Raw genomic sequence first — 25,170 nt, 5'->3', positions numbered from 1 at the left:
TGTTACCATCTCATCACTGGGTATTTGGTGAAAGCAGATTATTTTGAAAGTTGGCCTATGTTTTATGAATGGACTTTAATTTGAAGATGGAGTCCAAGCCCCGCGTCTTCCCCCAGATGGTCCTGTGATCTTAGATGCAGAACTTAAATTCTTTGGACCACAATTTTCCTCAGCTGTAAGACAAATCAAAAAAATCCTGTCATTTGGTTTCGAATTGTGTGCTTACATTATATGTGTGTGTGTATATACATATCTAACTGTATCGTTAACAGGTTAACTGTCTCAGAATGCTTTAAACGCTATACAACTTAGGAGAATCAGGAAATGCATATTGGAAATGGTAGAATCCACTTCCTTGCCCTGTCACCTTTTGGGTTTTTGGCGTTTTTTCCAAGATTGCAATACTTTACTGGCTGTTGGAAAAGTAACCTAATTATAAAGCCATAGATGTTAGGTATGTAGAAATTTTTTCTTTAACTCCTTAAGTAAACCTATTTGAGCCTCACAACTTTTTTGTAAGAAGCAAGATGGTATTGCAAAATGTTTCTTTAAGAAAAGCCGAGACTTAAGCTATACTTACGTGTGGCAGAACACTAAAGTCTTCATTTCTGTGATGGATGACTTTTAAATTAAGAAGTAGTTATTGAGTGCTGTCCATATATTGAGGCCTTTCTGTGCTAGATCACGGGGTTGGAGTGAGGAACCAAGAAAAGAGAGAAGCTCTCTGCCCTTGAAGAACCCCAGTGGCGGGTAGGGTGGGTGAACAAGCAGGAGGGCGAGGAGAAAGGTTTGCTTCTGTAGCTAGAGATCTTGGGAGTCTTATAGATGGGGGAGAGGGGACAGCTTGTGGTAGGATCCCACAGGGAGAGGGGGAAGGCAAGGAGAGGGCACATGCAGGGGTGAAGTCACGGAGGGGCCTGAGGTCGAGGGAGTACTGCTGTAACCTAGGACCGAAGCAGGGAACAGGGGCTGCTAGGGGTTCAGGCTAGAAAGGTGGGTTGGGTTCAAGCTGTTGAAGGCCCTTTATAATAGGGGAGACGTGGTATTGTGAGTCCAGGAATGATGGCATAGGTGGTTTCTTTTAGATCCCTTTGGTAATAGTGTGAAAAATGTTTTGGGAGAGATCACTAGAGGCTAGGGTCCCCCACTACAGAGGACATCTGATTGCTGGAAGAGGGAAGAGAGTCTAGCCTAATGCTCTAGAGAGAGAGTTGTATATTAAAGAGACACTTTGGAGGAGACGGACTGAGGACCTGGCAGCTGAGTGGTTGTGTCTCTCGCCCAGCTTCCTAGCTTAGATGACTGAGTGAATAAGAAGCCCTACAAAGGATAATTAGTTCCTGGGGGGACTGGTTTGGAACCCTTGATTATAAGGAGCCCAGTGCTCATCCAGTAGAGACAGCACATAGACAGGAGAGCGAGCTGGGGCCACATCTGAGCTGGCTGTGCATGTGGCTGGACAGCCAGAGGCCTACGAGTTGTGGTTAAAACCAAAGCAGAGAGCGAGATAACCCAGGGACAGAAAATGTCGGCAGCCTCAGAGCCCTGATGCATGCACTTCAAGGACAAGCATTGAGTGTGGGGTCCTGATAGGGAACAGTGCGAGGGGTGGTGGACTGCCGCGTACAGGAAGAAGGATGGCGGGCTCTCGAGAGGTATGGAAGGGTGGGGACTGAGAGGAAGCGCTGGGTTTGCTGGTTAGACAGGGACTGGCGGCTTCGGCACCAGCCTCTCTCAAACCCATTAAAAACTTGGGAAGAGAGCAAGAAATTGGTTTCTGGCCAAAATAAATGGCACAAAGCCCATGCATGTTTTCCCAGCTTGTACAATCCGTGAAATCTTGGTTAGAATTTTCAGAGAGAAGCAGAATTGAACTGAGAAAGCATCTAAGTTTGGGCCTCTCAGGTTGAATCTCCATGGCTGCTAAGTTATCTCTGTTGGATGGTAAAACTGATTGTGATGGACCAAAGATACTGGAATGATGCTCTGACTCTCCACCTACAGGGTGGGTTTCTCAGACATTGTTTAGGAAGATGGGGAAACAGAAATAAGCCTCGGACTTCTCGCCGAAAGCGTTCGTTTTGGATACATCTTCATAGGCATCTGGAAACTCGGTTGTCTAGCTCTCCGTATCCTGGGAGAGTTCACGTGGCTAAGGTTCCACTCTGTGGGACGCGCTTGGAGAGTTCTCTGTATTCTTAGATTTTCGTGTCTGTTACGGTCAGGATTTAAACTTATTTTCACAACAAGATTACAAAAGAACCCCCACACCAGATGTTCCTAATTACATAAATGTTCACGCGGACCCACTGTGGTCTGTCTTCCCTCCTCCAGCTCCAGGTTTAGTCCTTTGGATTCAGTTACCTCCTTTCTTTTTGAACTGGATGCTGATTTAGCAGAGTTAAAAGTCTAAGGCTAGAGACTCCACAACCCTTTTCCTGGAAGCAGCTACGAACCTGGCTGCGCTGCCCCATTTGCATAGCCGACAGGGGCTGGGCCATGCAGAACTTCACATATCTTAATGCTCCGGAGAGATAGTAAAGGTCTTGAAGCACCTGTGAAAGCTGGCTGACACTTCTCGGAAGTGTTTTAACGAGTTAGGCATTGCAGCAGTGACCTTCAACTTAAGTGACCTGAGATGTTAGAAAGGTAACATTCTTTTAAAAAAAATCTTATTTGTAAAGTATATACTCTAAGAACTGTAAGCCTCAGACGAACCTAAGGAAGTCATTTGGGGGTGCTTCCTTCGTTTCCCTCTCCAAATGTTCATGTATTTACACAGATCAGATCCTTGGAAGGTGCATTGGCGCTTCTGTGCTGAGCACGTGGTCTCCTCCTCCTGGCCCCCAGGACCCCCATTACCGTGTTAAGTTCTGTCTAGGGGTCGTGATCCACTTGCTCCACTACTCAAATAGAGCGACAACTAGCAAAGAAGCAAAAGTCCTCTGAGTACAAAGTTCACGCGCTTTACCACTCACTTTATACACCATTCCTGCACGCTTGGTCATCTGGCTTCTCAGCTTAGAATGAACTGCAAAAAACCAATGGAGGCAGAGATGAGAGACAGAGCAGCTGCGAAAAGCACGTCTGGACGGGGCATCCCCGTGTGCTCCGAGGGCCTTGCTCTGTTATGACTCGAGTCAAAGACATGAAATTGCTCATGACGTCTGAAGCCTTGCTAAAAAGTGAAAGTGGGCTTAGTATCTTCCCACTGATAGCAGAAGAGGATGTAATCAATTTTAGAAAGATTTCTACTCATTTATACATAAAATCTTTTAGGGCACTTATGCTTAAAAGGGTAAGCTTTAGGTACCATGACAGTGCATTTAAATAAAGTTCCCTTCCTCGCAGTGCAGGGTAAGTAACGTATTTGATGAGAGGGAAAGAAAAATGGATAGTCATATGCTAAGAGAATTTCTGGAAGAGTTTAATTACAGAAGTAGTAGTTGAGAGCTGGAAGGAACTTTTGGGTTTTGCCCTTATTTTTTGGAGGTTGAAACTAAGGCCCAGAGACTAAAACACATTCTGAATGTCTATCATTGTAATATTTGTGAGAAGAGAGGGAAAATTAAGACTGCTTTCGGGAGGGTAACCACCTTGCACAACTCCAGGAGGCACTAGCGTAGGTGGCACCCTTTGAGGATGGGGACAAGAAGGGGGTCACAGTGTTGGGGAGTCAGCAGAGGTTTCTCTGAAGAGGTGATACTTGACTTGAGACCCACAGGAGAGCCAGCTGTTTGAAGGGCTGAGGGAAAGTCTTTCCAGGCAGAGAGAACAGAAGTGCCGTCAGGGCCTTGAAGTGGTGGTTGGAGAAACGGAGAGAAGGCCGGTGGGGCTGCACCATGGTGGGGGTGGGGTTGAAATGGAGGAGGCAGGGGCCGGCTAATCAATCGGCCCTCATCCTCTTGGTGAGGGGGGCACGACTTGTGCTGGGCAGGAGCTGTTCAAACGTCTCAGGGAGGGGAGCGACTTGGTATGCTCCGTGAGGGAACCCGGGGCCGCCCGTTTGCAGTGAGGCGGGATGCGACAGTAGTGCACAGCTTTCACTTTTAACTAAGACCAAGAGTAGCCGAAACAGACGCCATGTGAAACAGTATTTTCATGAAATGGTACTTCCCTTCCCACAAGTGACACTTTCTGGTATTTTACTCCATTTCAAAAGAATTTTTTATAATATTGATTTCAACCCACTGTGGCCTCCTAAGGGGTTGTAACCAGCATTTGAAAAAAAAAAACAACTTAGAAACACTGTTCTACCTCAATCAGTGCATCCCTGCCCTAGAGCTGAAAAGTAACCACGAGCATTTGAGGGCTGCTGTGCACTTTCTGCTGTTTTTGGCGCTCTGTGGTGCGTTATTTTTTGTAATCCTCCCCCGTGCCCCCATGAGGTGGGTATTATCCCCATTTCACAATAGAACACGCTGAAAAACAGAAGTTACCAAGACTGAAAGTGACTTGAGGGCCTGCACGCCAGCCGCTCTGCCATACCCCACCTGCAGATCAGCAGGATCGAAGAGCTCGGGGCAGGTCTGGAGGCGCCCACCGAGATGAGATGGAAGGTGGGAGGAAAGGAAAGGATGGTGTGACAAAGGAAGTAGGCTTTTTGTTTTTTTTGAATGGAAGTATGAGTGTCTTAGAGCCACTAGTGCAGGCGTCAGTGTTTTTCTTACCGGAGGGCCAGTGATTCCCTTCTAGTGAAATGCCAACGCTCTTTCAAAACCCTAATATCGGATATGCCTGGGAAATTTCTCGGTCCACAGGACAAATGCTAACAGGTTTAGTAATGTGACCGCAGCCTTCCCAGCTAATCTGCTGCTGGCAGTGGAGCCCTGTGAAAAGGCAGATGTGGGTGAGCCCTTTATGGGAAAATCAGGCTGACCTCACTTGATAGCTATGCAGCCTGTGCGACCTCATCCTGGGGCACAGGTAGTGGGCCGGAAGCAGAGCCACGTCAGGAGCTGTGTCTTCCTGAGATTTTGGTCCTTTAACGTAATTGCAAATACGGCCGGAAAGTATATGTCAGCAAGAGTGTCCACCTTCCAAATCCCATCTTCCAAATCCCAAATCCCATCTTGAGGTGGTGAGAATTGCTGACTTGGTGGGGTCTGCCTTGACAGCAGCTGTGGTTCCTGAGGGGAGCCCCGAGGCTGCCTTTATGGGGGGTGATTGTGGAAGAGGCTCACTCAGGTCCTTGTAATGGTGGAATAGCACTAAACTTGGAGGTCTTGAATTACCGTCACCCTGTCACTGTGGAGTTAGAATTCTCTGTTTTCGCACGGCTCTCGCTTAGTCTTTTTAGAAAGCACTCTTTTTTTCCCCCTCGTTGTTGGGTGTATTAGTCTACCAGCGTTTCCTAAGAACTGAAACCCTGAGTTTCTCACAGCCAGTCCCTGAATCTAGCCCAGCATAGTTTATAAACGCACTTTACAAGGGGGCAGGCATGCTTTCTGGCTTGCTCAGCTCTGGGAGAGCATCAGGCGCTGGGCTGGGCCCCACCATGGAGGGGGCGCTCTCTCCAGCACCCGTCGTGCCCACTGCTGGAGCCCTAAGCCCTCCTAGCCTGGCAGGAGTCACCACGGAGGTTCTGGACAGTCAGCACCCCCTGCGGAGTCTTCACACAGCCCGCTGAGCATTGCAGAGCAGTGGGTCCAGAGCAGCCTCTGTCTGGGGACCACGATACCCTCTTTCTCGCCAGCCACATGGTGACGAGGACTCTGATGGGAGAATGTTCTCAGCCAAGGACTTCACTTGTCCTTAGAATCCGGAAGCTGCAGTACTCAAGTGGAGGTGTTTTGAGGTAAATAAAAGCTATCTATATTTACAATATCGTTTGTTTAGGAGGAAACGTCTTCTGGTTTGGGTTTAGGTTTCTGAGTTGCAGAGTGCCTGCGATATGTTGGTGGCCATAGCCGACGTCACCATTGGTGGCTTGACTTCACGTGCTGCCTTTTCTGAGGTCAATTTGTGTGAGAAGGCTGGTTGGGTTCTGCTCTATTTGGTTCACAGATAAGGAAGGAGTTCTTTAACGTGGTCTCTCTGACCTTCAGAGAAGTTAGAACTGACCTACACCTGAAGTGTAGTGATAGGGTTAAAAATATCAGCCGGGGTAGATTCAGAGGCCCAGAAGATAAATGTCCCATGCCACCTGCGGGGCGTGAAAGAGCAGATGTGCATTCGGGGATTCCCCCTGTGGTGAGTTCGTGTGTCCAGGTACAAGTCCAGGGTTGTGCTTTCTCCTGGGTTTTAGTCGATTGCTGTCCAGCATAGCTTTGTGCAGTAAGAGAAATGTTTGTTCCATTCAGTCGGTAGCCATTAGCCACAGGTGGCTGGTGGGACTTGGAAACTGAATTTTTAATTTTATTTCAATTGATTTTAAGTCTAAATAGCCACCTGTGCCTAGTGTCTATTCTAATGGACAGCGTGATTTTTTTCCTTTCTTTTAGTGAAAGGTGTCATTGTCCCCCCAGTAGGAGAGTCACCATAGTTTTCCCTGCAGCTCCCATTTCCTTCCTCTCTTTTAAGTCTTTCTCTCTTTAAAGTCTTAAAATGTTTCGTTTGGACTTCATATCACCAGTCTGGGCGTGCGAAGAAGAGTTTGTTTCTCTGTGGGGGCCGAGATAATGATTCAGGGAAGTTACTGCTCCTAATCATACAGGAAACTCATTGATTTTATGCAGTGTTAAAATTGAGATTAACATGTTACAAGTGAAAAAACAACCTGCTCTGTGAGCTGAAGTCCTAGTCCAGGACGCCAGCAGAAGACCAGGTCAGGGCAAGGCCCCAGTTATTCTGGTTCTACAAGCGTGAACTTCCCGTGGAGGGCGCCCCGCATGAGTCTGTGGTATGAAATGACATTTCATAGTAAGGAGAAAAAGCCAAAGTATATCGGATATTGTAAGAATTTGATATAACTTTAGACTAAACTACTAAAACATTTCCTTTTGGGCACATAGGACAGTTTAATATAACATATTAACAGTTACCAGGTTAAAATATCCCCATATATGTGGCTGTGCAGAAGCACATGTGTTCCAATTTCTACCTCAGACTTACTGGGCCCCAAAAGTGCTCAAACATGGTTATAACCTAGCGAGGGACTATTGTGATGTGATCTCTATGGGGTGGGCCCGGTTTATCTGCATCCATGACCAGCCAGAGAGGTGATTATGCTGCAACCGGAATGGTGGTTGGGAAGGCTCCAGGCATCGTGTGGGAGGCTGTCTTTATGTGGACGCATCAGTGGACCCTCTCCTTTGCCTGGCCAGCCCCGTTCCTCACGGAACCAGGGAATCTCCTAGACTGGATCGGATCCTCCTCCTACATATGCACAGCTCTGTTTGGTCATCTCGAGCAGTCACCAGCTCATTAGCTATATGGTCTGATTGGCTGTCCTCCAGCTCCAGTGTGAGCTTGAGAACAGGAACCACACCTGCCTGGCCCCTCTCAGCGTTCCCAGCACGCTGCCTTGTTGAATGGGTGCAAGGACAAAGAGGGGGTTGGGGGAGCAGCAAGACAAGGTGTTTGGCACTGATTGGTCCTCAACTCTACCCACAGCCCTAATCCTCAGAATGGCTGTGAGCTGCTTTTGGAGTTGGTGTAAGGAGAAAACTGTGGCTCTGAGAAGCAACAGGTGGTTCTAGCAGGAGTCAGGCCAGTGGAAGAGAGCCGACAGCAGCACGGAGGAGCTGACCCTGAGCTCCGAGTTTTGACTCTTGGTGGGGTGGCTGTGGACCCGGCCCTGCAGCCCGCCCATCCTAGGCGAAGCCTCCACTCGCCGGCCCTCCTCCACCTGACCGCCTGGATGCAGCGCCTGCTCAGGGTGCAGGGAGCCAGGAGTCCTCATCCCTCTGCCTGGGGGGGGATGTAGGACCTCATGGCTCGCTGTCCCTCGGGGACGTCGTGACAGTTCCTTCTCTCTAGAGGTCAGGCACATGATGGGTAAATACTTTTGAGAGGTGGCTCAGGGACCTTCCGTTTGCGTAACACTGTTTTTGTGGGAAAATCCCTTAGTTCTAATTTAGACAGACACTGACCAAGGAGCTTTCTCAAAGTGTAACCTCTCGAAATAGGGAACTGCCTATAACTGCTTCTGAGTCTTAGACAACAGGACTGTTTCCTAATTAAGCACTGTTTTCACGAACTCTAGGGAGCAGAAATTTAAAAATTCGTATTTTATAAATTTTCCAGCCTTTCCTCGAATTCTAAGCTCCCTGAAACCCTTACCCACATGGTAGAGTATCAAAGTGTTTTTCTTTTTTTAAAGAAAAATTTTTATTTTAAACTAGTGGTAAATGCCATGTAAAGAGAACATAAATCCTAAAAATGCTAATATTTTAATATTAACAGTTATTATTAACTGTTATCTTGAACTGTAATGTCATTCGTATTTCCCTGTCTGCTGTATGTTCTGCATTGTGCTGGAGTACTTACATCACCCTCAATTAAGGCTCTTTATTTTTATTGGCCTAATTTCAGATGAACGTAAAGCGCCTCCCGCCTGTGCAAACCTGCATTAAATGACTAGAGGGTGGTTGTGTCCCGGTTGTCCCTAGCAACACTGTGTAACATGTAAGCTACATAATAGTCTCTAGAATGGGCCTCTGTCTTTGATTCAACAGCTGAGATATTAGGAACTTTCTTTTCAGTAGGATAAAGTTTAGCCTTTTAGAAGTAGAAATCTTCTACTTGTAAATTTTCATTTGTAGAAAAAGTGTGCATTTAAAATATGAGTGTGTCTCACAGAATGATCGAGTCTATTTTATCATATTTTATCTATTCTCGCCCCCCTGCACTCCCCGTTTAAAAGAATAATCGTTGAGCACCAAATAGCAGTGTCCCTAAGTTACATCTAGGGAATTGCGATCTGTGTACTGAGAATAGAGCCCAGTGGCTATTTTCGCTACTTCTAAATGATATGTTAATTACACGAATCTGAATTAGTCACTCAGCAGCCTGTTTATAATGCTCTTTGGGTGTACGCTTTTAGAGTTGTGTGTGTGTGCAGTGTACGGGGAGAGGTGTTGCTGTAGCCCTTGGTGTCGAGCCTAGATGCTGTTCCATGTTAGGAAGCTGGCACGGTCTAATCTTGGAAATCTTTGTAGTGGACAGAGGGCCTCTATATCCTGTTTTTTTATTTTCTCTTTGAGTCTGTCTTTTCTCTCATCCTTTGGAGTGCAAAAAGGAAGTTTAGGAGGGGGACAAAATCCAGAAATAATAAGTCATTGCGGCTTTAGGTATTTTATGTTGGGAAAACATTGTCTTAATGTATCACTTTTTATGACTGAACAGCTAGGTCATTGAACCAAATTCCATTTCGGCTCTAGTTTGGCTCCTAAAAATCGAGTTAATTATTTGAGTGCTTGTATGAACTAGAAATAAACATAAATATATTGAGGTGGGGGGGGATTAAATACTCTAACAAGACAACCAAGAGATTAAAGAACCACTTTGAGCAGTGATGCTGAAAGATCAAGGTGACCTTAGGGGACGATTACTTCAGAACGCCTTAAATTTGAGTTTGAGAAATGTTCAGGGAATTCTTAAGGCTTCTAAGTCCACTCAGATTTTATCCAAAGGTAAGTTTGTTTTTCTTTTTCATTTGGTAAATATTCTGATGATGTTCTGTTTCATTTGCTTAATGAGATCATGGATGATTATTTTTTAATTAAGGAGAGTCTGCTTTGTTAGCATTTTAAATGTCATCCATTTGGCTGATATTTAAAACTCAAATGAGTTTAAGCTTTTTGTTTCTTTACTCTGCCCATGCTTTAAACTTGTGGACTAAGAGTAGTTTTGAAAACTAAAGATTTCAATTATTTCAAAACTAGGAAACTAATAAAAGTTGTTGCAATTTAGGTTATGTAATTGGTATAAGCATTCTTGCTCATTTTGATAATAGATAAATGATGGGAACTCAGTAAGCTAGGCAGCATCTCTTCATCTTTCTTTCAGGAAGTGTGTTATCTGGTTCAGAGGATAACCCCAATAAGAGATGATGCCAGAGAGACGTGTTGGAGCCAGTGATCGAAGAAGGAAGCTTCCTTCTAATTGAGAGTTAGGAATGCTACATCGATAGAGCAAACGAGCCTGTCCTGGGCCTAAGTGACAGGCCGACCCATCTATTTAAATCTGTAATTCTGTTAGATCTCGGCTTCTATGATACAGCGTCAGGCCCGCTTTATAAATTTGAGGCATAATCAGTCTGAATGATTTTTCAGCCAGTATTATAACCTGTAGCTTACAACAATGTTTTTAAAAGCTTATCATCACCCAAAAAGATTAGCATCTGCTATAGTCCTATCGGCAAGGTGTGCAGGCAGGGGTGGATTCAAATCCCTGCTCCAACACTTGTGGCCCTGGGCAGCTTTACTTAGCCTCTCTGAACTCCTATTTGCCCATCTGTAAAACAGATGACGGTCATGCCTGCTTTGCATGATCGGTTTGAAGATTAGGATTCATATATGAAAAGTTCATGGCACACCCTTTCTCAGTGTGCTAATTTAAAGGTTAATTTGCTTCTCACACTTATATTCTCATTTCTCCATCCTGAGACTTAACAAAGTGTCCTGTTCCATCAGGTGTTAGCTGTTCAGGAGTTGTGGATCTGTAGATGCTATCTGAAAACCTACACTTAAAGGTGGGAGCAGTTCCAGACTCTGCAGCCTACGGAGTTCAGGCGTTTGACACTGAGTGATTGTGTGGGTGCAAGTCTCACGTTTCTCATTCGTGTACATAAATCAAGCCATCTTACCCATTTTTTGAACTAAAAAAGTCTAATAGAGAAGCAAGAACGGGAACTTAAACTCATCAGTAAGACAGCTGTCTTAGTTCAGGCTGTAACAAATACCGTAAACTGGGTGGCTTCCACAACAGACGTTTCCTTCTCACAGTTCTGGATGTTGGGAGGTCCCAGATCAAAGGTGCCAGCAGATTCAGTTCCAGGTGAGGGCCCTCCTCCTGGCTTATGAATGGCCACCTTCTTGCTGTGTCCTCACATGGTGGAGAGAGACCATCTTTCTCATCCGTTCGTTCTCATCAGGGCACTAATCCCATCAGAAGGGCTCCACTCTCGTGATCTAATTAACCCCCCTAGGCTTCATCTCTAAACACTATCACCTTGGAGATTAAGGGCTCCCACATCTGAGTTTGTGGGGATACAAACATTGCCTATAGCAACAACTAATAAAAGTTAATTGAAGGTTTCTTTTTTGTTGTTGTTTGAACCTGCCAGGCTATTTCCTGTGGTTCCTAACGTTTTTTTCCCCTTTATAATTATATTTCTTAGCCGAAGGGCAAAACAGTCACTGGAACATTACCGTCTCTCTGATAGGGATGGCTGGCTCACACGCCTTCCAGAGTCAGGCAGGTCCACATAAACAAGGGAATAGGCCACTGCAGACCACCGGACTCAGGCCTCTGCTGGGCTTCTGGGCGTTTGTTTGTTTTTAAGGCTGGGAATCTGGATTTACATGTGAAATATCAGGTAGATAGTGGATGTATTGTTGCTTGCCTTTTTAAAAATTTTATTTTAACACTACGATAAGCCAAGCAAAATACATCTGTGGACTGGTCTGCCTTGTGGGGCACCAGTTCCACCTCATCTCTTCTCTTAGTTTCTTGTGCAAAGGGTACTCTCAGGTGTTTGCCTGAATGATCCAATTCCACACCTCTTCACCTACATATGGTTAACGCGTGTTTTATTTCAATCATAAATAGTGATTCGTAATCCTTAGTGTTCACACCAACAGTCATGATTTGCAGCCTGTGATTTCAGGGAAAATAACAGCAGGTTCTGTTTGTGCTCTGCCTAGAAAAGTCTTACCTTGGTATTTAACTCTTGATTTTTATCAGAATTCCACCAAGTCTTGTTGTGCACTAGTGCACCGTGCATTGTAAATTTCCTGTGGTTTCAGAGTGGGGAGGTTGTCTTAAATGATCTTGAAAAACCAGAACTAAATTAACTCCTAAAGTAACTTCTCCAAATTGGTGTGTTTATGATTATGGTTTAACTCTCCAATAGCGGACGCATTATTGAATAACCTGGCAGTAGCTGAGGGTAATTTGCCTTGATTACAACGCCCAGATAACTAACCGCTGTCATCAACTATAGAAAGCCAGTTGAGGAAATAAATTTTAAAATGCAACTTCTTCCTACAACAGCAGGGTACGGAACCTTAGCTTCCCTTTGAAGTCAATCATGGACCACATAGCGATGTTTTGGGCAACAGTGGACCGCGTATATGATGGTGGGCCCATAGGATTAGTACCATAGAGCCTAGGTGTGCAGTAAGCTGTACCATCTAGGTGTACGTAAGTCACTCTAGGATGTTCACACAACCGCGAAGTCGCCTAACAATGCATTTCTCAGAATGTATCCCCATCATTAAGCAACGCATGACTGTGCAATTTGTCATAATGGGCATTTTGACCTTTCTATAGGTTATTAAGTAGAACAGGGAAAGAAGAAATCGAGGAATCAATGCCACTATCGCCAGACCATTTTCCCTACGTTTCCATATCATGCAGACAAACACTCGTGTGCTATAGTGTAAGCCAATGTGACTGTCTCGAGTTACTGTGGGTCCTTTCCCTGCCTTTCCCTAAAGGTCACGCTGAGGACGAGTCTGGAAGAATGTTAATCCTTCTCTCTTTTATTTTCAATAGGTGGAATACATGTTGGTATCTTTTGATCATGAAAATAAAAGAGTCCAGTTGATCCTGTCTGGAGAGGAAATTCTCGAAACTCTGCAAGAACAGGGGGAGAGGACAAACCCAAAGTAAGCTGCTGAACTGAAAGGTTGTCTTAGTGTTTCTGAAACGTTACAACCGCTAGAATGGAATCTTCTTCCCACAGATGCGTAGGAGGCAGGACGGCATAGCTGTTGAGAGCCCAGGCTCTGGTTCTGAGTCACCTGGCTTCACATCCTGGCTCCTCTTCTTAATAGCTGGGTAGCCTTAGGCAAGTTACCTAACTTCTCTGCCTCAGTGTCCTCATCTGTAAAGTAGGGGTGATAATAATAATACCCACCTCATAGGGTATTGACATTTTAAATATATTAACATATTAAAGCACTTAGGACCGTAAATTCAATATGAAGCTTATTTACTATTCTTAAATGTTAAAAAATAGAGCATTGCCAGAGTGTTAGTGAGATCACAGACCACGGCGCCAGATAAAACCTGCAGACAGGTTTTGTTTGGCTGGTGGGATGTTGTTCAAACGTTTCTTTATTGGAGTAGAGAGGCGAGGGGTGGACTCTCCTCTCGTTTTCTACTCCTTGGGTTTTGGAAGCCACGTTTGAGCCGGGAGCCCAGCACTGAAGTGAAGGCCAGCAGCTCCTCTCCTTTCCTGCGAGGTGGGCTAGCTTGCTCCTCTTGGACAGTGAGTGCCCCCTGTGCATTTTTAGCTATTGATAAATATTTTGGACCCAGTACTTTTAATGCTTAGACAGTTGAATGGTTTCTAAATTTTTTTAAGCAGCGTTTTAAAAACTTCTAAAAACTGAGTAGTAGCTGGAACGAGGTTTTATTCTCCGCCCTAGCCATCCTACCCTTTGGAGACCAGAGTACGGGAGTTATATGATTGAAGGGACCCCCGGACAGCCGTACGGAGGAACGATGTCCGAGTTCAACACAGTTGAAGACAACATGCGCAAACGCCGGAAGGAGGCCACTTCGCTATTAGAAGGCCATCAGGCTCTTTGCACAATTACTTCCTTTCCCAGGTTAGTTCCTATATGAACATGCCCCAGCATCATTTCAGAGCTGGAGGTTATGAAGAGAGCAACCATGACCCAGGCATTTGACCGTCCAGTTCTCATCCTTTCGCACAGTTCATACTTTATGTACTGCATCTGATAGAATCGGTGACATTGGAGCTACGGACAGAAATTGCACGCCAGCTTCAGTCAGTGGGTTTTGGCCTGGAGCACTGCGGTGACAGCATTTGTCTGGGCTCAGTGAGAAAGGCCACTTGGAGGAGGACCACCATGACTGCTTTGCCATGTGGCGCTGTCCGCCGCAGGTGGGAGTGGGAGAGCAGGCATGGCCCCGTAAGGAGCACCTGTAAGGAACAGCAGAGACTCCTGCTGGTTATCAGGTGCTCCTCTCACTCGACTGTGACAGTTGCTCCCTCGTGTGTTTGCAAACCAGCAATTGGTGGCATTGGTGGCAGATCAGAGGGTCAGCTGTTGGGAGGCTGGCATCAGTGCTTCCTGTGCACTGTCAACGCGTGTTAACTAGGAGTAAGGGGAGTCACTAGAAAATTTAGGATTTGTCATCAACTCTAGTTAGGGCTAAAAGTCCATAAAAGTAAATAAAAATAGTGAAATGATGTTAGCTCAGAAGGAGGTACATAAATATTGTGCAATAATATGTAAATCTCTGTGTAAGAGTGCAGTTCTATGAAGTTATAAATCTGATTTATCTATGCTCCATATCTGTCGGATTGTGACAGAGTATGCTTACCTCCTCAAAGTTCAGAGAGCTTTAGGGCTTGGTATCCATGCCTGGAACACTTTGAACTATTTTTATACCTTCTTTTTTTTCTGATAAATATCCATAATTAACGCATGCATTCAGAGTCATATCATTGGTCTTCAAAGGATACTTACACGGGAAATTTCTTCTTTAAAATCTCCACTGTAACATCTAAATAGTTGAACCCTTATTGAAGCAACTCCCACGTGCTTCAGCATCTGGAGGAGCATCTCTTACTCTCTCTGATTCCTTCATTCCATTGGTGCAGGCCCCTTCCTGCCCCCCACCAGCTGGAGGAGGTGGATGGGTTGGCTTGGAAGAGAGTCGGCGTGTTCCTTTGCCCTGATGTTTTAGGGAGGAGGTGAAAACATCATGACTCTGCGTTCGCTCAGATACTTGATGAGTGCCTGCTCCGTGCCAGACCAGCAGCGTGGGGCACAGTCATGAGGGAAAGCAGGCACAGCCTTGGGCTTCGTGGAGCTAGTGAGAGAGAGTAATCCAATATCCACCGATCCAACGAATATAAAGTTGGGGCAGTGCCATGAGGAGGAGACGTGGAGCAAAGAGTGTGACATGGTGTGTGATGGACACTGCAGAGGAGGAAGGCTTCTCCAAGAGAGGATGATTGGAGCAATGGTCAAAGTTGCAGTAGGAATTTTAATAGGAGTGGGGAGGGGAGGGAGGTTGTAGGGAGAGAGAGCAGCATGAGCAGAAGTCCTGGCATGAGCCAGGGGAGCTGGAGCCTTCTGAGAACTAGAAGAAAGCTGGCCGGTGTGGCTGGGATGCTGAGGATGAAGTGGAAGTGTCAGGTGAGGTGCCGCTGGGCAGGTAGTTGGCGGGCGAGGTCGTGTTAACTGAGGATTTTGGTTGCTGTCCTGAAAGCAGTGGGAGGCCCTGGGAGGGTTGGCTTGGGCAAGCATCAGGTTCTTGTTCTGCAGCCCTCACCTGGGCTGTCGTGTGAGCTTGGCTGTGGAATGGATGCCAGCTCTTACGAGGAGTTGAGTGAGGGGCTCCCTCAGGGCAGGTGATGGCAGCCTGGTTGAAGGTGGGTAGTAGAGCTGGAAAAAGTAGAGGGATCAAGAGACGACAAAATCAGCAAACGCGGGGGTGGAAAGAAGAGCTGTCAAGCCTGTTGGTGTAGGTAATTATTATGAAACTTTAAAATAATAAAATAGGCCAAGAAGAAGGTTACAGGTGTTCTTTGACAGCCCCTAGTGAACTGGAAAATTGAATATCTTACATTTTCCTTAACATTAAGAAGGTTGTAAATTTCACTTAGCAAATTAAAAAAAAAAAATTGTAACAAACCAAAAGTGTTTTGTCTTATCTTTTAAAATTCAGGAATGTATAGTATTGATTGGTGGTGGGAGTTCTTTCTAGGCCACAAAAGGAAGTTTTTGGTTAAACCTAATGTGTCTTTTACCTTAAGTGAGAATGGCTCCATATGGAATAGTTGCCTTTTTTTTTTTTTTTTTAAGATTTAGCTTCTTAAGTTATTATGAAGGGAGAATTGAGACAAAGGAATAAGTTTTATTCTAAAAATCTTTTTTCTTTTTTTTAAGCCTAGCCGTATGTTTTACGATGGGAGGGTCTTTTTGGACTGGTAAACAAAACAAGAATAATTACTTACTTAGTTGTGGAAGCCTCGCCTTACACCCATAGTAAATGATGAGGGAAGTTTTATTGTATTTTCGAGATCAAGAGGGAAGGAAGTACTTGGTTTCTTAAGTGTAAACAGTGTGATTTTTCTCTCTGTAAAGAGGCAAAATTCAGTCATGTGGAAACTGTAGTTCAAACAGTGGCCATATAACTATTTATATTTAAGTTAGTCAAACTTACGTAAAATGAAGAGTTCAGTTCCTCAGTCACACTAGCCACATTTACAGTGCTCAGTAACCACATGTGGCTAGCGGCTACCGTATTGGTATTGGACAGCACAGATGATAAACATTTCCATCTTCCAGAAAGTTCTGTCGGGTGGTACTGATCCAGAAGGAAAGCAGTGCTGAGGAGTGTGAAGATCTGAGTCCACCTGCCTTCTTTCTGCCAAACCAGCACACTCTCATTCTCCCTTCATCCATCCTGATTCTGGTTAGCCAAGAATCCCCCCAGATTTAAGTTTCTCACTCTCCTAAAGGACTTTCCCTAAGGTTGCAGGCTCATAGTAAATAGTGCACATGACTACAAAAATTCCCAGGAACCCTGATCGTCGCTGGGAACTGTTTTCCAGATAAGATCAGCAAACTCAGTTGTTGTTTACAAGGCGGATGTGGGCAGCCAGCAGGTGCTTTATTGTATAAAAGGTAGAGTTTGAAAATCAGGCATGGGCTCATCTTGGCTCTCAATCTAGGCATTTCCTACCCTGATCTAAGGCCTGACAAAAGCCTCTCTGGTTTTGCTTTCACTAACTTTGTTAGTCTTTGTCCTCCCTCACAGCACACTTAATGGTGACCTTAAAATTCTTAGAAGAACTGGTTGCATCACCACAGGTGGTGTGGAATTTGAGCTTTACATTTAGGGATAAATACAGGGCTTCCTTTTCTGTGCTGGAATTAAAGCTCTTCTTTAAGATAATAGGATGGGCTTTCAGGCTTCAGAGGGAGATCTCAGGGGCGATGGAGACACTGTCTGGTCCTGAGGGATTCATGAGATGACCTGCAGAGGCCAAAAACAGGAGACCCCCTCCAGATTGGAACAGAGCTGATCAGGAGGTTGGGGGCAGTGGAACTGTGCAGGGGTCAAAAGATAAGCCCAGAGTCTAGAACCAGTAAAGGAAGACACCCCAGAAGCTGCAAACGGGAAACCTATAACCCATGACAATGGACGTGACCAAGGGAAGTAACTTCTGTGCGGTGAGTCATCGCTATTAGATGAAGAGATGGGTGGGAGGTAAGTGAGCGCTCTGCAGGCACTGAGTGAATGGAGGCTCTCTGATGAAGTCAGTGAAGGGCTGCTGTCACAGGAGGACATCTCGGTAGGCACGACGACAAAGCACAAGGGGTGGTTGTAAAGGGGCACAATATATGCATGGCATCCATGTGCCAGGCCATCTGAAAAGGAGAATAAGAGAGGTCAGGTCTTTCACAGGTGCAGTGATGGCGAGACGGAAGTAATTCTTGGAAACAAATGCTATCTATTTAGTTCCTCCATTTGTTGTAGATTAGGCTGTCCTGGGTTTACGCTGCCCGAGTTCAAACCCAACCCGGTCGAAGGAGGAGCTTCCAAGTCCCTCTTCTTTCCCGATGAAGCCATAAACAAGCACCCCCGCTTCAGGTGAGTGTGGTTCTGTGTTTAAACTGGATGTCCCCCACTCAGATCCCTGCCTGCCCAGAGGACGGTGTTCCTGCCCGGGGATCCTTGTGGGGCATTTACTGCATGCTGGCTCCTTTTGTAATTAACCAGAGAAGGCAGCAGACATGAATGCACACCTGTTCACATCCTCAGCACCCCCAGGGGAACTTCATTGTCGTTTCTGGTATCCAGGCTTGATTTGCCCATTTTCCAGCTCTGTCGTCTCCTTTAAGGAGCAGATTCCTTTCAGTCCTCGTTCTGAAACGCCTCTTGGGAAGCTTTCCTGTAGTTATTCCCACCTTTTTTCCCCTCTCAGTTACCACCAGTGTCTGTGATCCACTTGTCCCACTCTAGATACCTTGGTAACAAGGTAAAAATAGGTACAGCTTCTGGCACAGAATCGGCATCTCTACCTTCTGTTCTGTTAACTCCCAGGTCTGTTAGTCTGTAGTTGAGTTTCTAGGGTTTCAGTTGCCTCAGGGCCCAATCAGTGTGCTCTTGGCTTTGTACCCCAAGTCTCACCTGTCATCCCGAACCTAGGCTCCTGCCCTGGAGTGAGGATGTCAAGACTCTCAGTGTTTAATTCCTGTAACGGGTCTGCACACCTGCTACATGTAGAGTCTTTTGGGGAGACAAAGATTTATAGACATAGATCCCAACTTCAAATGTTATAGTGTGCTAAGGGGAAAATAGATTGAGCTGCAAGAACATGTAGATGATGACGGACATCAAAGGATGGGAGCGCCAGAGGTCCTCTGTGGAGAGAGGAGGGTGCTTCCCACTGAGGGCATCAGAGCAGTCTCCGTGAGAGGAGCATCTAAGCTGAGCCGGCAGCAGCACTGCCCCATGGAATTGTAATGTGAGCCACAGGTGTGATGCTCGGTTTCCCAGAAGCCACATGAAAAAAAAAAAGGTGGACTTAATTTTATAATATTTTGGCTATATAAGGTTAAATATATTTCAACTTGTTAACTTTATTTTTGTACCAATTCTTCAAAATCTGCTGTCTTTTACCCTCACAGCATATTTTAATTAGGATTAGCCACAGTTCAAGTGCTCCGTAGCCACCATGTGCCTGGTAGCTTCTGGATTACAAGTGGAGGGTCTGGGGGTTAGGTATTAATGCTGCAGATTGGGGGCGGAAGTGATGAGGTCTTGGGGCTCCAGAGATGCCTGGAGAAAGCAAGTACTAAAGTTTGGCTAAAGTCTTTGGAGTTAACATGGGAAGTGTCAGAAATGTAGGGTGAGACCAGACCATGGCAGACCCCAAACACTTGAGCTTGATTTGGTAAGTTATGTGCAACCCAGGAATCGGGGGTCGAGCAGGAGAAATGGCTTTCTTGAGCAGGAGCCAGAGGAAGTGTTATTAACACAAAGCCTTCTTTCAAGTATGCCTCAGAGTATCTTGATCCACATAAATCTCCTGTAGGTTTGCTTTAAGAGAATTCCTGTGAGGTAGGATTTCATTCCATTTGCTTGTATGTGATCAAATTCTTCTTTTACGTGATGGTTCTCAGGCCGATTTACGACGTTTGGTTGTCTGTTTTAGTACCCTAACAAGAAACATCCGACATAGGAGAGGAGAAAAGGTCGTCATCAATGTACCAAGTAAGTCTGCAGAGAAGTGGTGGGTGGGAGAGGTGCGTGCTGAACTGCTGTTTAATCCTCGACTCTTACCCCTTTCCTTTCTTTTTAATTTAATAATACAGTATTTAAGGACAAGAATACACCATCTCCATTTATAGAAACGTTTCCCGAGGATGATGAGGCAGCGAAGGCTTCTAAGCCCGATCACGTTTACATGGACGCCATGGGATTTGGGATGGGCAACTGCTGTCTTCAGGTACTGTTTCAGGTGCACGGGGGCAGAGTCTTCATCCATTTCTGTTTACAGCTTCCTTTCCTTATGTATGCATGCTTCCTTTTTAAAAATCACATTTTCATCAGGTTGCAATGGTAGCCAGTATGCCTTTCTGAAAACCAATCAAGTTATTTTAGTAAATTCATTAGAAACAATCTCTTGATGGAGAATTTACAGGACCTACAGTTCACTACAAAGATACATAGTGTTAATTAACATGAAATATTCTGTGGTCACTGTCTTAATCTCTGTGTCTAATTTTTGCTGCCATCTAGTGACAGTCTAGTTTTGAGGTTGTAAACGTTGCTCAAATCTCTTACTGTTTGTAACAATGAACTCGGATAGATGCACTCCAGTTATTTTGTGATCCAAGGGAAGGATTATTTGGACTTTAAATTTCGGTATTCGTGCAAGGCCGTCTAGCGGTATAAAAAGAATAAATACTTAGCAGCCCGCGTTTGCCTTGCCCCGGCTAAGTTACACAGGAGAGAGCGTAGCCTCCCTCTATTTACTCTTAAAACTTTCCCTGGATCTGGTTAGCTTACTGATGTGCCTGGCAGTGATTTTTGCCCAAGCTCACATGGGGCCTCGGCAGGCTAGCCAGAGCCCAGCGGGCAGCGTGCAGGCCTGCGTTGGGGTTTTGGCTGTCCCTACTCTGGTACTTGGGTAACTCTCTTCACTTCTTTTGGCCTCAGTTTTCTCATCCGTTGAAAGAAGGGTTTATATTTCAGCCCCTTCCAGGTCTAACTCTAAGCCAATATTTATTTCACTGTTTTTGTTAACAGAACAAAACTTGTTTTAACCTTTAATTTGTTGAAAATCATGTTAGCATAGAAGTAGGACTTGCACAAAATATAAATTTGCAAATTGCAAAAAAAAAAAAAAGAGAGAGAGAGGCCTCTTGTTATTGTCCAAGGAGATTTTATCGAGTTCTAATTACTTCAGCTGATTAGAAAGTTTCCTTAGAGGCCTGGAGCTGTGCAGAGCGCCACGAAAGGGCCCCCTGGGCTCCAGTCTGATTGCTGTCAACACAGAGGCCAAGAAACCCACATTCCCATCGTCTCAAACAGCTGCAGCATAGATACGCACCTTCCTGCACGGATATCTCTGATGTGTTTATTTTTCCAACTGTGTATATTCAAAATTGAATGCTAGAGTCGGATTTTTTCTTGCTAATTGTGTTTAAATAACCATGGCCAAGGATAAAATTTTTTTCCTGCTTTTCCTGACTTAGATAGGTAGCATAAAATGTGTCTTCCAAACAAACATAGGCCAGTAAGTTTCCTTACAAATGCTCACACTTCATTAAAAAGAGAGACCTTTGAATTTTAACTGCGTATCTGTTTTCCTATCTTAATTACAACTGTTCTAGAGAGAACCATGAAGCTCCAGAACTTTAGTGCATGGCTCTAAAACTGTGTCAGTGCTATCAGAGTACCGACCGCCTTTCCTTGGTTTAATATTAAACTAGGGTGTTTTTGCCATGACAGCGGAGTGGCTCCATTCCAAAAGGATATTCTTTCCCTTGAAACACTGTATTTATACAAATAAATGTGTCCTGATAGTAGGTAGTTAATATTTTTATTGCCTGTGGATACAATCTTCCTTCCAGTTTAAGCTTTGTCGTGGGTTTGGGATCAAGTTTCTTGTTCTCAGTGGCGCGTCCAGCACCCTAGTTGGAATACTCCACTTAAAATCATTAGACAATGGTTTTATTGTCTAATAAATGAGATGAATGCCACAGATCGCCACGGAAGTCCCCACTTTGTATCTCTCAAGTGGAACACTAGAAACCGCTTATTACAGTAAAGCAGAAAAGTAGTTTCAAGGTGATTTTTTTTTTAAGGTTTCTGGAAGACTCACTGTACAAAACAGAAAGCATTTAACCACATTCAAAGTTTTGACTGTGGGGGAGCTTTTCAGGAATCATTTGAGTTCATGTCATTAAGTTCACACATGTTGTAAAAGGTGTCCCCTCCCCAACAGAAAATCATGTGGCTTCAAAATTGGGTTCTAGATAAATTTTAGAGTAGATGTTTAGGTTCCTAACATCGATTTTTCATACTTTTCCCCCCCTCCTCAGTTTCCTTAGTCAGGCTTCTCTTGTTTACATGCTTCAAAAGGACACTGGAAGCCAAAGCTGTCCGTGTATCCACACCTTTTTAAGGTCCAAGAACTTTTTTCCTTCCCCCACTGAAGCCGTCCTCCGCGGTGATGTCCTGTGTGGCGTGGCAGTGGCTCCGTCAGCTCCCGAGTAAGGAAGCTGGTCACTAAACACCCTTGGGAGAACTAAGTCACTTCACTGTGGTGGCCCAGCGGTCGAATCCCAGGTGCTCGTTTTCTTAAGCACACTTCTCCAGGGTCGACTTTTCTAGGATTTCCCTGTGACTTGTCCAGTATGTACTGAGCCGTCTAGGAGAAGCCAGTCAGAACTCTGAAAAGAAAAAATGGTTATCCCAGTACCTTCTTAAGAACAGAATTAACAGACACACGCTGAAACACCTGAGAGTAACGAAAAAGGGCTTAAATAAAGTCAGGTACATGTTCAGAAGAACTCAGCGTCAGAACACCTGGGGAACATTATGATATTTTTAATTTCAATCCATATGAATTTGACCTTGAGGGTCACACTTTTTCAAGAATCTCACCGTTTCATAAAAATAAAACTTATATCTGCCCCTGTTCTCCTCTCGAGCACCTTCTTTCCTTCAGGATACTCTGTTCATTTAATAAGTGCTTATTAAGCACTAAGTAGGTGTCAGACACTGTTCTGACACTCGGGATAGAAACCGGAAGGCAGATCCCAGCCGCCTGGAGCTGACGCGGTGGCGGTGGGGTCACGGCGGATGTGAACATCGTACCCGTCTCTTCCCATTGAGTCCTCACCTCGGCAGAGAACTGCCCTTGTTTTGGTTATCAGTGACCAAATTGCCAATCCTTCTCCATCTTGATCTGTTTTAACCTTTGAAACTCTTATTCTTTGATGTCTATGACACAGCTCTTCACATTGAATTAATTTATAAAGGCTGGTTAATTATATTTTAATTAAAAGAGAGCACTGACTTAATCATTAACGTAAAAGTGATAGGAGAGTCAGGCTGTGGTAAATTGTCTGGATCACTGTTGCTGTCGTCAGTCATCCCGGGACGTGGAATGCCAGTATAACTTGGCAGGTGCACTGTCAAGGCTCCCCCAGAAGGTCTCTGCTGATGAAAAAGCAAAGTTGAGACCTGGCTAAAGCTGTTGGAACTAACAGGTTGGGATTGTAATAATACACATATTCACTCAGCTGCTGTTTCAAGCCTTAAGCACTTAAATTATTTCCTGCACCGACACTAAATTCAAACCCTTACTGTTAGATGACAATAACAGGAAATTAGAACCATCCCAATTGGCAGTTAATACAAATGTGCTAACATAGCTATGCGCGCGTTCCTTGGCCCTCCACCGCTCCCCACCCTGGAGAAGGCAGGACTTTCTTGTGGTCTCTTGGGGTCATTGTTTTTACAGGAGTTGTACTAATCACTTAGTGTGATCTTTTTCTCTGCCTGACTCTTCAGTGTGCTCCTGACCCCTCTGCAGGCTTCTGGGGTGCTCTTCAGGACATCCTCTGAGCCTGCTCCCCAAACCCTCTACGTAAGGGGCTTCTTTGTTCTGTGGCTTCGTAAGCCCACTGTGTCCTGGTGCCTCGTCTTCCTGTCTGTCCGAGGAACCCCGGAGCCAAAACCTGTCGCACCCACTGTCCCCAGAGCCTGCTGCTGAGGCTGTGCTGGGCCTCTTCCTGCTGGCCCTCCTGGGCTTTTTCCCTGACAGTTGTAGTATTTTAACTACTCTCCCTTCCTGCAGTCTTGCACCCTTCCAGACTGTTCCCCGGACTGCCCCTGGGAACTCTGAAACCCATCATTCACATCCCCAAGTCCCTTTTGTACCGAGATTTATATAACCCCTCAGCTCACTGAAGTGCACGGGGAGCCACACGAGGAAACGCGCCAGCAGAGGAGGAAGCGGCTTCCTGAACTTCATCGTTCATCTCCTGTCATCTTTTTCTTTCCTCACTTCTTAATCTCACTGAACTTAGCAACGTGGTTGTTTATGTTAGTTGTGAACGTGATTAAATACCACTTTCTAGCAAAATTCATCCGAGGCAGCTTTTAAGCAAAGCTCCTGTAATAATATCATGAATGGAATGATGATGCCACACCATGTCCCCGTCTTCTCCAACCATCTTCCTCTCTGACTTTGCTCTTGTGGGGGGATGTTAATGACTTGTTGTTAATAACATGTAATTCTCAAACAGGTAACATTCCAAGCCTGCAGCATAGCTGAGGCCAGATACCTTTATGATCAGTTGGCCACCATCTGCCCAATTGTCGTAAGTAGAAATTACATCTTATTTTAATTACTTCTCTGTGTTAAAATAAAGACTGCATGTGCAAAATTTGCTGACTGTGCGCTATTTCAGTCCAGTCAAGACTTCGTTCAGAAATGAACTAATACCAATAGTCTGCAGACTGAGCCAACAGACTAAGAGTCTAGGCTAGGGACGTTTACCGTTGCTAGGAAGACATTTCTGTGTTAAAATGTCAAGTTTGAGTGTAGCCATTTTCCCTCTCCCCGCCTTCATGTCCCCCCCGTTACAGAGGATGATTTAAATGAGTCGGATCCAAGGATTTGAGTCCCTTCTGATGCATGTCACCGTGAGCAAGCAGGCCCAGACAGACGTAGTGGAACTCCGTATGGGTCACATGCACTGATGCCTCTTGCCCAGAGAGAACTGCGTGGAGCTTTTCTGAACCTGCCGGTGCTGGCTTCTGTTTGTTTCTAGATGGCTTTGAGCGCTGCGTCTCCTTTTTACCGAGGCCACGTGTCAGACATTGATTGTCGCTGGGGAGTGATCTCTGCGTCTGTAGATGATAGAACTCGGGAGGAGAGAGGCCTGGAGGTGGGACTCATTTTCCTCAATAGGCTTTTTAAATCAAGCAACTAAGATGGGGCTATTGTAACTCCTTGCAACTTTGAAGTCTCCCTTCAGTTTTTATCCTGAGTGGGTTAGTCACCCATGGGAAGAAATTTCCCAGGTTATAAACCTGCCTTTGTTTGGCTTCATAATGTTTGTTTTGGAGTGAATTATGTGGGAAATGTGATTTGGTTTGGGTGGGGAGTTAATTTTCATCATTTGTTGAAATCTGTATTTGTTTTATATTCTAAAATTAGTAGTGAAATTTTTCTATATTTTGGAAGTCAGTGCTGATGGCTGTTTTTACCAAAAGGCTTTTTGGCACAACCTGGGTGATTTGTCTGTGATGCTTTCTGCTGTGGAAAGTGTCATCTGTCATCGAAGATTCCTTTGCCCCATATAAAGGGTTAGGTTTCGCCTAATAAGGGTAGGTTGTGCCTTCTGTTTGCATGTTGGACGATGACCCTGCATCTCTCCACGCACGAGTGTGCATCAGAACCACCTGTGGAGGCCTCTAAACCACAGATGCCCAGGCCCGTCCTAGACCTGAGAATTACCTCCAGGACTGGAACCTTGACATGGG

General features: G+C 45.1%; 1 protein-coding gene across 2 annotated transcripts in view; it reads left to right on the top strand.

Annotated features, from left to right (window-relative positions):
* Window positions 1–25,170, top strand: part of GCLC (glutamate-cysteine ligase catalytic subunit) — a 44,542-nt gene that overhangs the window by 9,276 nt on the left and 10,096 nt on the right. The window contains exons 2-8 of one of the 2 annotated variants that reach the window (XM_001503180.7): window positions 12,664–12,776; window positions 13,542–13,724; window positions 17,638–17,751; window positions 19,319–19,377; window positions 19,479–19,612; window positions 23,928–24,002; window positions 24,456–24,572. In XM_001503180.7, the coding sequence (XP_001503230.2) occupies window positions 12,664–12,776; window positions 13,542–13,724; window positions 17,638–17,751; window positions 19,319–19,377; window positions 19,479–19,612; window positions 23,928–24,002; window positions 24,456–24,572 (795 nt within the window). The remainder of the gene's footprint in view (window positions 1–12,663; window positions 12,777–13,541; window positions 13,725–17,637; window positions 17,752–19,318; window positions 19,378–19,478; window positions 19,613–23,927; window positions 24,003–24,455; window positions 24,573–25,170) is intronic. The other variant, XM_014734500.3, reaches the window with a different exon arrangement.

Source organism: Equus caballus, chromosome 20 (assembly GCF_041296265.1).
Source record: "Equus caballus isolate H_3958 breed thoroughbred chromosome 20, TB-T2T, whole genome shotgun sequence".
In the NCBI taxonomy this organism is placed as follows: domain Eukaryota; kingdom Metazoa; phylum Chordata; class Mammalia; order Perissodactyla; family Equidae; genus Equus; species Equus caballus.
This window is presented reverse-complemented; position numbering and strand designations above follow the sequence as displayed.